We start from the raw sequence: 18,183 nt of genomic DNA on the forward strand, positions 1-18,183 counted from the left end.
ACAATTGAGCATTTCTGTTAAAAAAATATCACATTATTAATATATAGTGAGAATAAAAGATGCATTATTCAAGATTTGTAGTTGATATGTATATATGTAACTAATGTGTGTGTGTGTCTGACAAGCGAAAATTGAAAGAGGGAGGAGAGAGGCAAGCGAGAGTGTGTGTGTGCCAAGCGAAATTGAGAGAGGGAGGAGAGAGAGAAGCGAGAATGAGAGAGGAGGAGAGAGGCAACCGAGAGAGTACAGAGAGTGGAGAGAGGTGGTTGCATTTGTATATTTGTCATATAATTATATATATGTATGTTGATTTGTATTTGTCAGTATAAACGAGGAAAGAAGCGAGAGTGAGGAAGAGAGGAGAGATGCGCACGTAATTACAGTTAAAATTAAGTTGTGAACCTTAATTAATTTATATTATAGTTATGTTAACTAATTAACTAATTACCCACGTAATTTTTCCTAGATTGAATTACATTCGAATGAATTAAAAGAGAACTAAGTTAATAGATGTTTAAGTCTTTTTAATTAATAAGCTATGTTAAGTCTTTTTGCTTAATCAATAAGCTATCGACTAGATGTGAAGATCCAAGTAACAACAATTGCATTCTTCAACAAAATCAAGCAGAATAAAAAAAAAATATCTACACTTTGTGGAAGAATATTGAGGACAAAAAGTAGGCATTGATTGATTTGTGGAATGAAATAGGAACACTAGATATTTTCATAATTTAATGAAAGGAAGAAGAATTAGACTAAAGATCAAAAAAATCAAAGACAAGAATGATAATTGGATACAAGATGAAGAACTTATGATAACTGAAGCTATAAAATGGTACGACGATCAATTCTCTAGAGAAGATGAAGGCACCAATCAAGATATTTCCAGCATATACCTTGTCTAATAACACCACAAGATAATGATTTATTCAGCAAGATGCTTACTATTGAGAAGGTAAATGAAGTAGTTTTTAAACTTAATTAAGTGTTAGTGGTTTAATGGATTTACATTGTTTGTTTTATCATAAGAGTTGGGACATAGTGAGGTGGACATCTTTAGATTGGTTTGTTGTTTCTTTCAAGGTCAAGCTTTCCTCAGATCATTCACTCATACTCATTTAGTTCTTTTTCCTAAAAAATACCTAGTTCAAACTTATCCAGACATAAGACCTATAAGTCTGAGTAATTTTATAAACAAATTCTTTCTAGAGTCAGTCATGGGAGATTGGAGAAGATATTGCCTAAACTGATATCTTCTAACCAATCAGAATTTGTGTAAGGTATAAGCATAACTGAAATGTATTTCTTACTCAAGAGATTGTCACAGACATTAGGAAAGGAGGAAAGCCTGCTAATATTATTATAAAGGTAGACATGACAAAGATATATGATAAAGTATATTGGCAGTACCTTATTAGAGTGTTAGTCAAAATGGGCTTTTCATGTTATTTTACACACACGATATAAGTGTTGATTGCTAATAATTGGTATTATGTATTGTTTAATGGTCCGTCAAAATTCTTTTCTATTAGAGGGGTGAAACAAAGGGACCCTCGGTCATCAACTTTGTTTACTCTATCCTCATAATTTATTTTAAGAGCTTTAAATTTATTGTTTGAAAAATTAGTCCTTTGTGGGATATGAATTGCTCAAATGAAGTCAAAACATTAATCATCTGACTTATACAAATGATATTGTTATTTTCACTTCAACAGAGGAAGAGTCTCTTAAGCAAATAATGAAGATCTTCGAAAAGTATAAATATGTATATGGACAATAGATTAAAAAGGAGAAAAATAACTTTTTCATGTTCCTTGAAGTGGGAGAAAATCTAGTGGATAATAGAGCAAGTTTTTGGTTTCTCTAAAGATAATTTTCCAATCAAATATTAGGTTGTCCAATCTTTCAAAATAGATTTTGGAGGAGAAAGAGCTAGTGCATTTTGTTCACATCCTTAAGGAAGGCAATACACTAGCAGATTGTTTAATTGATGAAGCTTTTTTTTATAGGTACAGAAGCTAAATACAACCACTTTCAGGAGCTATCATCTCAAGCTAGAACATTACTCAATCTAGACAAACAACAAATTCCACAATTAAGGTTCAATACATCCCTAATAGGAAATCAGATTGAGGTTAGGGGTTTCACATCATCAAAGAGGTAGGAAAACATCCACACAACATTCAAAAACAAAGGAACATCTCAACAAAGCATCAATCTACATGTTATAATTTTTTTTAGTTGTTCAGCACTTTTGATCAGTATTTTAATAAAAGACCTACTAATGATGGTATCATCCTTGTACTAGGCTCATTTCATTGTAAAATTTTTATTTAAACAAAGGTTAATTAGAACCAACAATTATATGTTCCTTTAGCTAAGTAAAGAAATAACCACAAATACCTTTGGATCTTTCTTGAAATCGCTTTGAAGAGTTGATTAGGTTTTTCCTCGTCTTGGATCTCAATTCTGTAGCGTCTGATGAGAGTTTTGAAATCACTAAAATTGAGATCGATTAAAAATCAGCTCAATCTTGCATTGAAAAAAGAACCCAAGTTAGATCTAGATAACTATTGAAGCTTCATATCAAAAAAATGTATAAGTTCACGAAGATTTACCTTATCACGCTGATGTGCTTTGCTCAATCAAAATTGAACTTTCACCTTCCACTTTCTAGGCAGAGCAAGAATCTTCTGAATTCATATGACATTTATTAGTTTTTGACAAACAAGCAAAAATCGAGGATAAGAGAATTTTCTGACTTAAAATTGAGTGATTGCTTAGCTAAATGGAGAAAGCCTTACCTTTAATGTCAGCAAGGATCACTTGGTTTCATCGTCAATTCTGATGACTGTTTATGTTTTCTCTCTAGGTTATATGGACACTTTGGGCCACTTATTCGTATAGTTTGTTCATTTTAATAAAATGTCCTAATAGGTCTTTAGTTTGTATATATATACATACACGCACGCACGCACACACGCACGCGCACACACTATTGAAGTTTCATATTAGAAAAGTGTATAAGTTCGCGAAGATTTACCTTATCACGCCGATGTGCTTTGCCTGATCAACATTGAACTTTCACCTTCAACTTTCTAGGCAGAGAAGAAGCTTCTGAATTCATATGACATTTATTAGTTTTTGACGAACAAGCAACAATCGAGGATACATGAATTTTCTGACTTAAATTGAGTGATTGCTTAGCTAAATGGAGAAAGCCTTACCTTTAATGTCGGCGAGGATCACTTGATTTCATCGTCAATTCTGATGATTGTTTGTGTTTTCTCTCTAGGTTATATGGACACTTTGGGCCACTTATTTGTATAGTTTGTTCATTTTAATAAAATATCCTAATAGGTCTTTAGTTTATATATACACACGTATATATACACACACGCACGCACACACACTATTGAAGCTCCATATTAGAAAAGTGTATAAGTTCACGAAGATTTACCTTATCACGCCAATGTGCTTTGCTCGATTAACATTGAACTTTCACCTTCAACTTTCTAGGCAGAGCAAGAAGCTTCTGAATTCATATGACATTTATTAGTTTTTAACGAACAAGCAACAATCGAGGATAAGGGAATTTTCTGACTTAAATTAAGTGATTGCTTAGCTAAATGGAGAAAGCATTACCTTTAATGTCGGCGAGGATGACTTGATTTCATTGTCAATTCTGATGATTGTTTGTGATTTCTCTCTAGGTTATATGGACACTTTGGGCCACTTCTTTGTATAGTTTGTTCATTTTAATAAAATGTCCTAATAGGTCTTTAGTTTATATATATACATATATATATACACACACACATATATATACATATATATACACGCACGCACGCACGCGCACACACAATATATATATATATATATATATATAGCTTAAATTATATCGTAATTATCTAATAGAGGTCCAATTTACTCATTTTATACATATATATGTCTTTTGAATGTCATATATAAAGAGTAAAGAGTGGAGACATATGGTAAAAAAATATATTTATCTATCAAATTGTCATGATCCAAAGTATACCATAGGCGTTACATGACGTATAGAACCTCGAAAGTCCTACATAATCGACTTAGCATACATCATACAAGATAATAGAAATAAAAATTTCAAAGAAACAGTCTTATATCATAAAAGAGTTTGACAAAAGCAAAAGTCTAACATAAGTCTAAATAAGCCATATATTATATCAAAAAAAGTGATTATGATGTAACCCATACATCACATACAAAGTTTGAAAACTGAAATAAAGAAAGAAATAAAAGTGTCGATGTCCTTGAAACATGAGGACTCACTAACCTTCAAGTGGCAAATGGATCAACTAGCCACGAGTGTGAGAAATAGGAGTCTCGGACACTACATTAGTAAAATAATGTACGCGCAAGTATGCATTAGTACATGGAATGTACATAGTATGATAGCAACACAAAAGAGTTATGAAATCATGCTAAAAGGACTTTACATGACATGCAATGACCAAGCTAAATCGTAAGATAAGAGGTTATAAAACATAAGTCATAATCATGGTTAATGCAGACACAACATCTTCAAAACACTTGTGATATACTTTCATAAAATAACCTTAGTTCATTATTATGGGAAGTTTACTATGTAACCGACATAGACCATGTGAGCTATAACATGGAATGCAGTGTCTGTCCCACAATGAAAAGGGATATCCTTACTTGCCAAGGTAAGAACAATGAATCTGAGCTAAAGTGGATCCACTAGCTTATGTCTAATTGAGACAATCATCCCATGGTGGCACATAGTTTACGGGAAATGGGTAATTGTTGCTATTCCACTCGATGTTAAGTAAATTCCCACAGAGTATTCATTAATCATAGTCACATCATCATCCATGAAAAGGTCCAATTAAGCAACCAATTTAAGTTAGAGTTCATTTAGAATAGATCATTACCTTGATTTAACTTAGGTGAGAAAACCTTTCAACCTTATGAATCCTTTTTGTGAGAAATCCTTACAATCATGTTCTTAGTTGTATATGAGAAAACCTTACACAACAACGCTGATGCTTTAATTTATAGGGCTGGGCCTTCGGTAATTTGGTTCGGTTTCAGTTTTTTTTCCTGATTTTTTAGTTTTTAGTTCTTGGAATAAGTGTACCAAACACCGAACCAAACCGATTCGATTCGGTTCGATTTTTTCATTATTTCGATTCAGTTGTATTGTTTCGATTCGACTTTTGTTAGTTTAGTTTTTTATTAGGGAAGAACTACATAAGAAATCTTGAAAACAAAATATCAAATACATTATTTGCAGTGCTGCTAGTCGCCGGTCGGATGCTATTGGTCGCCAGTCGCCTGCTGGCCTGCTGCTTCTGGTCGCTGCCTTGATGTCGCTGGTCGGAGTCAAAAGTGGGAAAGTGCCGAGGGAAAACTGAAAGGTGACCTACTTGACGTGCGGCGTTTGAAAAAAACTGACCTAATTTTGCCTCAAATTATTTGAGAACTAGCCTAATTTTGCATAAAATATTTATTATTTAAAATTAATAATTAATATAATATTAATATATATTATATTTCGGTTAAACCGAAATACTGAAAAAAACAAAATCTACGTATCGAAAATCGAACCAAAATACCGAAAATATAAAAAATCAAATCGAAAACCAAACCAAAAATTGAAATACCAAAACCGAAATACCGAAATAATTCGGTTCGGTTTGGTATTTTGGTATTTATGCCCAGCCCAAATGCTTTACTCTAAAAGCATCCTCAAATCATTTACATCAACTTCATAAAAACATGTATATCTTCATAAATTTTTCTTTCATAATTTATAAGCTTCATCATGTGTTCATAGTCTAAAAATCACGGATCATGCATGGGTTCATATGAATTCTACTTAAAATCATGTAATTACTTCAATTCATGTATAAAAATATAGAAAACAATCAATTGACTCATAATTAAAAAGAACCCACTAAGATTGAATAAAACCCTAACTTTGAATTGAGAGTCTAATTTGTGAAATTCGAGATTTTAGGAACCCTATGGAGGAAAGGACTTCATGGTTGAATACTAACATACTTTAGTGATGAATGTCCACAATCAATGGTGAATTGAAGTTCTTGAAGTGAAACCCTTGCTTTCTTCTTCCTTAGCTCTTGAGAGGATTTTAGGGGTGATCTTAGAGGACAATTTATGAATTTGGTGAATGATTTAGAATTGATAGTATTAGGACTTAATTCACTTATATAGGCCTTGAAATAGTGTTTAAAACGACGTTGTTTAGGTACCAAACACTTTGAGGAAAGACTAATATGACCTTAACTTAAAAACTGATGGAGTCAACTAAAAGAAAGATTACGGTTCGTACAAGGCCTCAATAGCAGCATAGGGAACCGTCTAGGAGACCTCCTTCTTGGCAGCGCCTAAACGGTTGGGCTTGGTCCCCTAAATGGTCGGTCCACCTCTATACTAGTTGTTTAGGGGACCGTCCAGGTGACCTTGGGTCCTGAAAACCCTAAACAAGTAACCCACTTGCCTTAAACAACCAGTGATGTCCTAACAGATTATTTAGGTTCTCGTGAAGGGTCTCTGTCCTGTTTTAGACTTGTGGACTTGCTCGTTATCTCACTTTTACCTTTCTGAAGCTCGAGGTGTTACAATATCTCTCCCTTGGGAATATTGATCCACAAATGGAACTCAACTAGCATGAAAAGAGTAGGAGAGAGACTAATAATCTAACAAGAATACAACTTCATCTAAATGCACATAACCAAGGAGGAACATCGACTCCAAACTAAAACATATTCAAAACATTATTTCATAAGGCATACATGCAACTTATACTCAAATGCACATATTCATGAAGCAATTAATTGAGCTAAATCACATCTTCAAAAAAATTAGACTTTTCATCATGTGCATGCATACATGAGGAAACATGAGAATGACTAAGACACATGAAATCAAAAAAATGAACCATGAGGAGCTAAATACCTCAAGCTAGAGTAGGTTTCCAAAAAGTTACTTCAGATTTCACTTAAGAATATCCGTTCATAATTGATTTATTGCCTTTTTGTTTACCTTAAATCTGTTATAAATCATATTTTAAAAAATTTCCACTTATGAAAAAAGAGTCTTCTTAAATAATGCCAAGAAGATTATTTATAGGGAGTCAAACAATAGTTATATGATTTGTATTTATTATTGAAGCGGATGTATATTTACCGGAGATGATAAAGGAGAAACCTTCAAAAACAATTTTTTTTTTTATTGAGGATACAAAATAGGAAGCTTGATCGGTACACAACCAGTTTTGAATGAAGTCAAATAAGACCTAATGAAAGCCTTTAAGGCAAAAATTAACAGTAACTATAAAAAATATGAAAATAATCGATCGATTCGATTAGATATTTCGCGATATTTTAAATATAATTGACTAGACAAGACGAATTTTACTTAAAGATAACCAAGAAACCCATCAAACTTGATCAAAATTCTGATCAAACTTTTCAATAAACCAATCAATGAATTGATTGAGCTTAATCATTTTCCTAAAAAAATTAAAATTATGTTTTAATTTCTAAAAAGTCGATTGAGCTCTATCAACTTTTACTTTTTCGATTTTTAGCTCAATTAATTTTTTCCATCAATCCAAAAGCCAATTATTTTTTACAATGTTTTTTTGATAATCACTACTCCCTCCGTCTCATTTTATGTGACAATATTTGACTGAGCACGGAGTTTAAGAAATAAATGAAGACTTTAAAATATTTACTAAATTGCCCTTTCAAAAAGTAATCATATTAAAAAGTAGACTCACTTTTCTCTCTCCTCATAAATATATTAAAATACTATTTTTAAGATTAAGTGGGACCAACAAGGATAAAAGAAGAATTGTACCTTTAAATAATTACCATTTAAGGAAATATGACATTCTTTTTGAGACTGACCAAATAGGAAATGGTGCCACATAAATGAAATGGAGGAAGTATTAATTTTAAGTTTATTATATTAATTGGATCAAAAGTGCTCCACTTTACAATTATTATATCTAGAGAGGACCAAAATAGATCTACTCATAGATAACTCGAAAATCATTACTAAAAAAATGTAGAGTTAACAAAAGCAAACTTAAGACACGTGATACAGTGATTGAAACTATTTGATTTTTAATTAGATATATTAAACTTAATCGGAATTCAATGTTGCGGTGATTTAACAAGTGGCGTAAGAGCTGCAAATTTCATATGGACCGCGCAAATCAAAGGCTATTTTGGATAAGAAAAACTGACAAAGCAATACAATGAATGCGTGCGCTTGAGAAATAGCAAGTAGAAGAACAGAGCTCCTCTATCAATGGGGACCCAAGCAAAACTAGTTGTAGAATCTCCTTTCTTCAACGTCTCTCCTAATATTGTTAGCACTTTGGATAGCAATTCGAAGTTCAGTCATCGCTCATCCTTAAGGTTTCAGACATTGACCACTCGACGACGAGTTTCATTATCAACAGCAGCAACAACAACTCCGCAAGTACCACCACCACCACCACCACCACCCATTCAGGTTCATCCTTTTTCCTTTTTCCTGATCTGAAATTATCCATAATCCAGAGCCTTAAATCGATATATTGTTAAAAATAATCAGGATGAGCAAAGAAAGCCACCGGATCTTCAATCACTTATGCGGAGGTTCTGGAAGGTTGCTGTACCGTATTGGTCCTCTGATGACAAAGTTCAGGCGAGATTGCAGTTGGCTGCTGTTTTTGCCCTTACTTTAGGAACCACTGGTATTAGCGTTGGCTTCAGTTTCCTCGGCCGTGACTTTTATAATGCACTTGCCAGTACGAATTCTTTCCCCATTTTTTCGTTTTTTGTTGGTTTTGTTTTAGAATTTGTTGTACTAATTATTTAATTGATCTAACTTTGTGAAGACAAAGACCAAGAACAGTTCACCAAACAACTGTTATACTACCTTGCTGGTTTTGCTGGTGGTATCCCGGTGAGCTCATTGCTCCATATTTTTTAGGTATAGCTCCTCGTAGTCTTTTGCAAATTTTTTGCAACCTAGTTTGGATACTTGGCATTCTGTTTCATTGTAAACGACACAGTGGTGATAGTATAGATTAAAAGAGTATCATGTCATCAGTAAAAAGTATACCTTGAAACTTTCTCCAGAAGGACCACTACCTTTTATCACACTATATATATGCATGTGTACTTAACGGAATGAGGTCTTGTGACCTTTACTTCCCTGCCACCAATTTTCTATTTTCTTTTATAGTACATTTTCTAGTTTTTGAGCTTTATGTATTTTGCAGTTTTTCGTGTTGAGAGATTATGCACGAGAGAAGTTATCTTTAAGGTGGAGATCTTGGATGACGAGTTATTACATGGAACGGTATCTGAAGAATAAGACATTTTACAAAATTCAGTCTCAGTCTACCATCGATAATCCAGATCAGCGAATTGTTGACGATTTAAGTTCCTTTACAGGAACAGCTCTGTCATTTTCATTGACACTCTTCAATGCTGCTATAGACTTAATATCTTTTAGCAATATCTTGTTCGGTATCTACCCACCACTTTTTGGGGTGCTTCTTGCATATTCACTTGGTGGAACAGCTCTCAGCGTCTTCCTTGGGAAGGTGCTTTTTCTGTTTTCATATTTCTGTTGAACCTCAAACTAATACATCATTTAGAGAACTTCTAAGTTGCAAGACATGTTTCTGAATTCTACAAATGATGGGAATTGTGGTTTATTCAGGGATTGGTGAGCCTCAACTTTTTGCAAGAGAAGAAAGAAGCAGATTTCCGCTATGGTCTTGTGCGCGTTCGAGAAAATGCTGAATCAATTGCATTTTATGGAGGGGAAGAGAATGAGATGCAACTACTGTTAAGTCGTTTCAGAAGCGCTTTTGAAAACCTGAATGTACGGAGACCTTAACAGTTTGTTTGGTGCTACACCTCTCTCAGTTTTTGCCTGCATTGAAGCATATCATGTCACATTTGTGATTCAACAGTTGTTCCTATATTACTTCTGTTGCAAAAAGTTGTTTTATGTCACACACTGAATAATGGGTTGTCTGAGGACCAATATTATTATTAGGTGAAGAAGTTGTAAGTTCTTTTCTTTTTGATCTCAGTTTGTCTAAACTTATATAACCTTGTTGGGAGTAAGTTCCATTTTGTTTAACATGAAAAAATTGAGAGTACGTCCATATTTGTAAAAATTGAGACTCTTCACAGTCAATCCCCACCCAGCATTTATCAACTATTAATACATCTATTCTGTTGTTCTCAACATTATTACATCTATCAACTATGCTTCACTCCCGAACTAATTGGGAGTTGTATGAATCCTCTGTAATGTTTCTTCTCTATCTGGGCACACGGATGCTTCCAAGTTTTTCTTCAGCAAAAGGATGCATTCTGATTTCTTGTCACCATATTGACCCTTTAATTGCCTTGTGCTTTTGCCAGCTAGGATTTTTTTTCTAAGTAGATCACATTTTCAAGGGTAGTTTAGAATCTTTTAAAGGATGCGCTGTGATGCAAGCAAAGGAGTGATCTATTTGAGTTGTGTCTTTATATGAGATTTGCAATCTCATCATCTCTAATTAATCAGAAGCAAAAAAACTAACTCCATATACCTTATCTTAGTATTCCCTTTGAACGTTATTGACTTTCTTTCATACATGTTGATGCATTTTGAAAATGTTTAGTGCTGTATGTTCTTTAATTATATATTTGTTTTCTTAGTGAATTTCAAAATTGATTCTCTTGCTTTTGATAATTTGGCAGCAATTGTTGATATCTTCTAGAAATCTGGATTTCTTCACCAGTGGCTACCGCTATCTTATTCAAATTCTTCCTGCCGCAGTTGTTGCACCTATGTACTTCTCTGGAAAAATCGAGTTTGGGGTTATTAATCAATCCGTGTCCGCTTTCAATCATATTCTTGGTGATTTCTCTCTCATTGTCTATCAGTTTCAGGCTTTAAGTGCCTTTTCAGCCGTCATTGACCGACTAGGTATGTTATTTCTGGATGGTGCATTCTTCTCCAAGTACATGGAAAAGGTTTACTGAATATACTGTTATTAAATGTAATCCCTTAGAGGAGCATCTGTCGATCCATTTTGTTGGAGGGAGGGAATATACGTGAATATCTGGCAATGTGGAGGATCTTGACTTTTTCTTTGCTGATGTGACGTGACGTGACTTTGTTTTGATTACACAGGGTTTACATTCTGCATAGTTTATTTTACTGTGTTGATTGTCTGACCAACCCAATTAGCATCTCAAGTGCCTAATGTTACTAGTTTTTTCTGTTAGTGCCAAAAGGGATTGTTTTAGACCTAGACTCTGACCTTTGGAATTGCCAAAATTTGTATTACTTGTAGGCTTTTTATAGATGTCGGATAACATGGGATTAAGTTACTTGAGAAACTTGACCTTCTCATAAGAGAGGTCTTTCCTTACTTTCTTGTCACCCACAAAAAATTATCATACATCCTACATGAGACTGTTGAAATGTGACATTTGTCTTGGTCTTTTCTAACTACCCTTGGGGTTGGGTGGGTCACATGATTTATGACGATTTAATCGATAAGGGTTGAAATGTGACAGGCAAAAATGGAAGGATGGATATTGATGATTCATATAGTTGATCCCAGCTTCTTTTTCTGGGATTAAGGCGTTCTTTTTTTCTGGTTGATGAGGCTTTAGCCTGTCCCAGCTGCGTAGAACCAAAACAGTTGGAGTTACAAGGGTTAAAAGCTAGTTGGTTGCAGATTTTGAATCAATGTGTTTTATGTTTTTGCAACTCCTGCTTGGGCAAGGACTGTGATACTATATCCATTTTATATTATGAACTTCTTGTTTTCCCACCACAATTTCCCTAGTTGTTTTTTGATCTGTACTTGTGTGTTTTTTCTTTTCACAAGTAAGATATGTTATTCCACCGAAGTAGCACCAAGAAGGTTCTAAGTACTGATGATGCAAAAGCTCAATGTCCCTTTATAAATGAAGGGAGAGGGATTGCGATAGAGCGATAACTTCATATACATCTATTTTTTTCACCATAAACCAGAAAGAATAGGTACTTGTTCTATGAGTGTGAATATGGACATCTTTACCTCAAAATATCTTTGATTTCTCTCTAGCCAACCCAAAATGCTAGTTGCAATTCTATCCCAACGTTTCTTTTCTGCTCCATTCGTCTTGTTTTCTCAGGCATTTCTTTTTCTTTTTTTTTGAGAAAAGGGTAAATTTGGTTTCACACAAAAAATTCATCATCCAAAAAATGATGAATTGGAAACTTACATCCCACAGCGTGGTGAGCACCACCCCCATTTGGGTACTTTTACAAGTTTCCTTTAAAATCAACTAAATCTACTGTCCTCCCTACCAACTCTTGTTTACACCAAAAAAATAGAAGGCTTATACACTTCATCTTAATCTTCTGTATGTTGATTTTCTGATCTTCAAAACACCTATCATTCCTTTCTCTCCACGGAGTCCACCATATACAAGCTGGTATTGTCTTCCACCAATCTTCTTTGTCTCCCTCTTTTGCCTACTCCTGACCAGTGATTCATCAACTCCAAGGTTGTCTTGGTCATCAATCTGCTAACTCCTAATGGCTAATATGCACAAGAAACGGTTCCATAGGCTTGTGGCAGTATTGCAATGTAGAAACAAATGACTGTTGACTTCTGCTTTCTGTTCACACATAAAACATTTAGAAAAAATCTGCCATCCTCTTTTTTGTAGTGCTTCATTGGTGAGGTCAGCTTTCCTGCATACTAGCCAACGAAAACAAGTCACTTAGGGTGGACTTTTGGCGTTCCATATTGCTTTCCAATGCCCTGTGTCTGTGTCTGTTGCTATCTGGTTAGAATTGAGGTCCCAGTAGCAAGACCTTGACTGTGAACTGGCCTTTGCTGTGTAGTTTCTAGATTGGTCATTAGTTCTTTTTTCTTGTGTTTGTCTTAAGTGATAAAGTAATCTTTGTAGCCCAAAGTTCTTTTCTGCTCCATTTTGTCTTGTTTTCTCAAACATTTCTGTTATTATTTTTTTTTTTGTGTTATTAAGTGACGAAGTAATCTTAGACGTTAAAGTTACCAAACAGTCCATTTTTTTTAATATCCATTGCGATTTGATGATTGATTCTTCTCAAATGTGATATTTCAATTAAGAACACATCTATGTATTCAAGTTATGCTCTTCAAGTTTGAATTTATGTTCTATTGTTTTGTAACGGCAACATATAATCTTATTGAAGCCATTTATTTCTGCCTTTTTATTATTTTATCTAGGGGAAAGACTCAAATATACCATCAAACTTTGAGAAAAGGCTTATCTATGCCATTCGTTAAAAGTTGGGCTCATTTATGCCACTACCGTTCAACAAAGTGCATATTCATCTCATTATTTTTTAACGGTCCGGTTTGATGGTTTTAAACCATTTTTCCATGTGGGCTCTTATTAGAGGTTCACGCCACCAAATTAATGGAGTCACTGTTGGTACTGCCGCGGCTCCAGAAAAATGGATTCGCTGGAGATCCACTCATTGGCACCACTACATGGACAGAGTTTGAGGCTAAATCATGGAATGCAGATGTAGTCTCCTGTAGAATTGAAGACGATGAGGAGTTTTACCCTCCAAGAGAATCTTTAAATGGCAGAGAAAGTTTGATTGGAACTGGATCGGCGTCACGTAGGGCTTTTACCTCCATTGAGGTGAAGAGTTTTGGTGGGTCGAGCTCATCTTCTTCATACTCGTCTTCCAGTTCCGCTTCGGGCTCACCAGTTAGGTCTTTATCGCTGAGCATTTCTCTGCTGGTGAGTTTAAGTCCAAAAAATTCACAGTTGAAGTCATTGGATCTACTTGTTGTTCATACTGCTCCGCCACCTCAGAATCCTTATCCTCCGTCTCTTCTACTAGCAGATTTTGTGCCGATATTGGTCATCAACGGGGAATCTGATTCACCATCTCCTCCTAGTTCATCATCTCTGAAGAGATACCCAAGCAGAAGTATTGATACTGGTGGGAATAATTAATATTGGCTGGTTTAATTTTGGTGACGTGGACCTTTGATAAGAGGCCACATGGAAAAAATGGTTTTGCAAAATCATCAAACCGGAGCGTTAAAAAATAATGGCATGAATGGGCACTTTGTTGAACGACTGTGGCATTGGTGAGCCCAACTTTTAACGGATAGCATAGATGAGCCTTTTCTCAAAGTTCAATAGCATATTTGAGCCTTTTCCCTTATATCTGTACTAGGCAAAGGTACAGAAAATTGATAGCGTTGCCAGCTTGCTTTCGAGCTAAAGCAGAAAGTGGATGCCTTCAATTCTGGGAATGCAAAATGATGACATTAACGATGTTAATAATGTGGCTAACTGCTTTTAATTAGCAATTTAGGACCATTTGGTGGGGAAGTCTAGTATTAAGAATTGAGGACTAGTGCTGAGGAAAATGCCTAGTAAATCAAACTTTATGCTTGAATCCAAGAAGAAATATTGAATCATTACTGGGATTGCACATAGCATGGTTATGATGTACTATGAAGATAATATGGGAATAGGAAAACTAAAATGTTTGAATAAAAGAAGCTGAGCTCGTAAGGTCTTCAGTAGTTAATATATATAAACTATAATTGCTTGCCACTATAAGATGCTTGAGAGAGGATGTTAAATTCATTCTCTTGTCTCTTGTCATATTATGTTTTAAGTTCAATGACTTTTCAATTGTTTCTTCCCTGAAATTTTATTTTCTTCAACTTTGTTTCTTCTTTTAGTTTCCCCAGTTTTGCTATTTCCGTCTAACATGACCCACTGCCCTAAAGCAGTAATAAGCATTCAGCAAACCGTTTTGACACCATTAAAATGTGCAGGTGAATTTGATGATGTTTTGGATAGCAACAGCAAAAAAGGTGATCAAGACTCCAAGGAAAAGATCCAACTTAACTTTTGCTTAATAAGTTCTTCCAATGGGCTACACTCAAATGGATCTATGCCTCTTTCCAAGCGTGTAAAATTACTTCATGTTGAACACTTGACTGTACAGACACCAAGTGAAGCAACTCTAATTAAGGACTTGTCTTTTGAGATTTTTGAGAAGGATCACTTGCTGGTGAGTTCTGACATGTCCACTTTCAGCTTTTATGTCATTTGTTGCTTTATTAGGGAAAGGAAAAATTGTACTGTTAATGGCAATTAATATATTAAGAGGAGGGAAGGCCTAGGGTGATGCATATTTACACATCACAGGCAGAATGCAAGTCCTGAAGCATGGCGTATAAGGTCAACAAATTTGTTTGTTAATATTCCATCCTGTCTTTAAAGCAATAGTCTAGGACTCCGCAACTTGCTTAAGGTAATGAGTGATCCTTTGCTATTTTTTGTTCTACCATTAAGAGAAGAATTGTAAGACCTAATCAAGCTACACACCATATTCATCTGTCTAAAAGGAATTTGGTAAGCAAGAGATTATTTTTACAAAATTATAGATACAATGATCGATTTAACCATCTAGACATATGATGTGCACATAATACTATTCAAAGTCTCCAACTTCTTAATTAACAATATAATATATGAACAATACAATATATTATACATGGGACAAATTGAAAAAAATGTTTTATGGGAAAGAAGTGGACAATCTATGGTATAAAGCGTGCATAGGCGTTCTTGGGGTGTATTGAGCAAATAGCTCAAGGTGTAAAACGTGCATGGAACAAATACTCCAGTTTTAGAGGCGTTTCCCCCTTTGACAGCCGGGGTGTTTATCAGCTTCCTTGCCCCTAGATGAATACCAATCTCCCTTTCAAATGTTTCTGCTAATGGTTCTTTTAACAGGTTACAGGACCAAGTGGAAGTGGTAAAACTTCATTGCTGAGAGTGATAGCTGGTCTTTGGAGTTTCGGGAATGGAGCAATTACAGTTTATGTCAGACCTAGAGGAGACCTGGAAATGCTGCACTCTCCAGATGTAGTTTCTTATCAAGTGACTTCAACTAATGAGACCATAGGGGATTCCACAGGACGTAGAAATTTTGAAGGCGTAATTTTTCTTCCTCAAAAACCATATATGGTTTTGGGAACCCTTCGACAACAGTTGCTGTATCCTACATGGACCGAAGATTCAGATAACTTGTCAGATGATGCTAAACAAAGTGGTATGACATCTTATGATCCATAGCTTAACATCATTTTCTTATGCCATTGTTACGCCTTATAAGTTCTCAGTCTCATTACAGGTTGTCATTCCTCATATGGCTCATCTTTGTTGGCACTTGCTGCTTAGTTATGCGTTGATTCACTTCTTTTGGCTCTTATACAATGTGAACTGCTTTATATCCGATTCCTAAATATACTTACATGTAGATTTCTATGTGGTGTCCCCATGTCGTTTTACCTGTTGGAAGAATGCTATTTAAAGATTCTGTGTGGTGAAATTTCTCCAACTGACAATATACAGATTCTGTTCCATTCTTGATGCGTGCACGGGATGCAAGGTGTGTGAATGAAAGATCAAAGAAGCCTACATCAGAGGATCTACTACAAGTTCTCAATGATGTATCCCTTGGACACTTGTTATCTCGTTTTGACGGCCTAGATTCAACACATGAGTGGTCGAGCGTTCTTTCCCTTGGCGAGCAACAGCGCCTTGCCTTTGGCCGCTTATTGCTTTCAAAACCAACTTTGGCTCTGTTGGATGAGTCTACTAGTGCTCTTGATGAAGCCAATGAGGTAATTTAATGATTTGCAGATGCTATTTTGTTTGCTGTCCTATTTTGTAGTTCATTTAGTCATGTGGATTGCATTGATTCAGATTTCAGATTAGTACACTTCACTTTTCTCAGGTATAGGTCTCTGTCCATACAGGCTGGAATCATATACTAATAAATCTTGCTAGTCACTAGTCAGTACAGGCTTAATAAGTCACAAAGTTTAAAGTACCTCATTCCAACGTTCTAAAAAGGGGAGTTGGTAACTCGCGAGCTTGCCTTGGTGTGAGGCAAGCTCGAAGTGCCCGAGACAACTATGGGAAGTAAAAGTCTAATTGGCTAATGCTAGCATAGGTCGGACATTTGCCTAGTAAATGCATGCTCCCTGGGGAGACTGTTTAATCTGTTTCCTGCACTAATCTTAATTTTTTAAAAAGAAAGAAGATATTTGACTAATATAATATATTTGTATTTATATCTTTTCTAAAGAATATAATTCTCAGTGGTTTGTAAAATAGTGACTTAATATGAATTTTATATATATGCTATTTTTAAATTTAGTTTTATTTCTTAGTACATAAAAAAAAGAAGTTGTGGGCTTACGCTCCGTTCTTAAGGCTAATATTCCACTCCATGATAGGTAAAACACTCCACCTCCTCTTGTCCTTTGAAATGCTGCTAGGTCTGTTAAGCTTTGAAATTTACTATCTGAAGCAATGTTAGGTTCAAAATGCACTTCAATTGTAGTCAACATTTGAAAATCATTTTATCTTCTGCAGTAACATATGAAACCTCAAATTTTACCATATGAACATCTGTTGCTATCTCTCCTCTCAAAACGTTGGACTTTGTTTCGACAATCAAATGACATATCCAATTCTTGACTCTATTTATTATTTCTTGTTTCCTTGCGTTTGCTTCTAAATAACTGGAGATGATAGAAAAACCTTTGTTGTACTTTGTCTCTGCAGGCACGTCTATATCAGCTAATCCAAGCTGCAGGAATCACGTATATAAGTATTGGCCACCGTAGAACCCTCTACAAATACCATAAAAAGGTCTTACACGTATCTACTGCTGATAGTACAAGTACCCAACAGAATTGGAGCTTTAAGGATGTAGAGGAGGACCCAATATACGATTTTTCGAAGCAGTAATTCATACAAATAATTTTTTCCTTTAGTACATGATACTAATGCTTGGATGCTAATAGGATTCCACTCTGCTCATGGGGAAGTTTCCCAGAATTTAATCTTGACTATGCTGTTACTGTATGGTCAATGGGGATTGGGGACTGGACATGGACGTTATTAGTGAATGCAGTACAACTTTTGAGAAGTACTTGATGAATGTATCCCAAAATGTCATTTCAACTTTTTCATACAATTAAGAAACGTATGAAATCATATGATACACATTTTCTGTTTTCTATATAGTTCATGTTCTATATGT

General features: G+C 35.0%; 1 protein-coding gene across 1 annotated transcript; it reads left to right on the forward strand.

The window, feature by feature from the left end:
- Positions 1–8,328: 8,328 nt before the first annotated feature.
- LOC125809636 (ABC transporter D family member 2, chloroplastic) lies at positions 8,329–18,181 on the forward strand. Its single transcript, XM_049489233.1, has 10 exons — positions 8,329–8,556; positions 8,638–8,833; positions 8,924–8,991; positions 9,311–9,637; positions 9,757–9,921; positions 10,794–11,022; positions 14,894–15,132; positions 15,861–16,179; positions 16,482–16,753; positions 17,703–18,181. Exons 1-10 carry the CDS (start codon positions 8,350–8,352, stop codon positions 17,886–17,888), a joined length of 2,208 nt encoding a protein of 735 aa, XP_049345190.1. The 5' UTR covers positions 8,329–8,349; the 3' UTR covers positions 17,889–18,181.
- The last annotated feature ends 2 nt before the right edge of the window (positions 18,182–18,183 follow it).

The sequence above is a fragment of the Solanum verrucosum genome, unplaced genomic scaffold (assembly GCF_900185275.1).
Source record: "Solanum verrucosum unplaced genomic scaffold, falcon-dt-bn FXZP01000276.1, whole genome shotgun sequence".
NCBI classification, from domain to species: domain Eukaryota; kingdom Viridiplantae; phylum Streptophyta; class Magnoliopsida; order Solanales; family Solanaceae; genus Solanum; species Solanum verrucosum.

Excerpts from the sequence above, each read along its gene's own strand:
- LOC125809636 (XM_049489233.1), top strand. The coding sequence starts at position 8,350 with ATGGGGACCCAAGCAAAACTAGTTGTAGAATCTCCTTTCTTCAACGTC. Across the intron at positions 8,557-8,637 it reads CACCACCACCACCCATTCAG|GATGAGCAAAGAAAGCCACC; the intron begins GTTCATCCTTTT and ends AAAAATAATCAG. Across the intron at positions 8,834-8,923 it reads CTTTTATAATGCACTTGCCA|ACAAAGACCAAGAACAGTTC; the intron begins GTACGAATTCTT and ends AACTTTGTGAAG.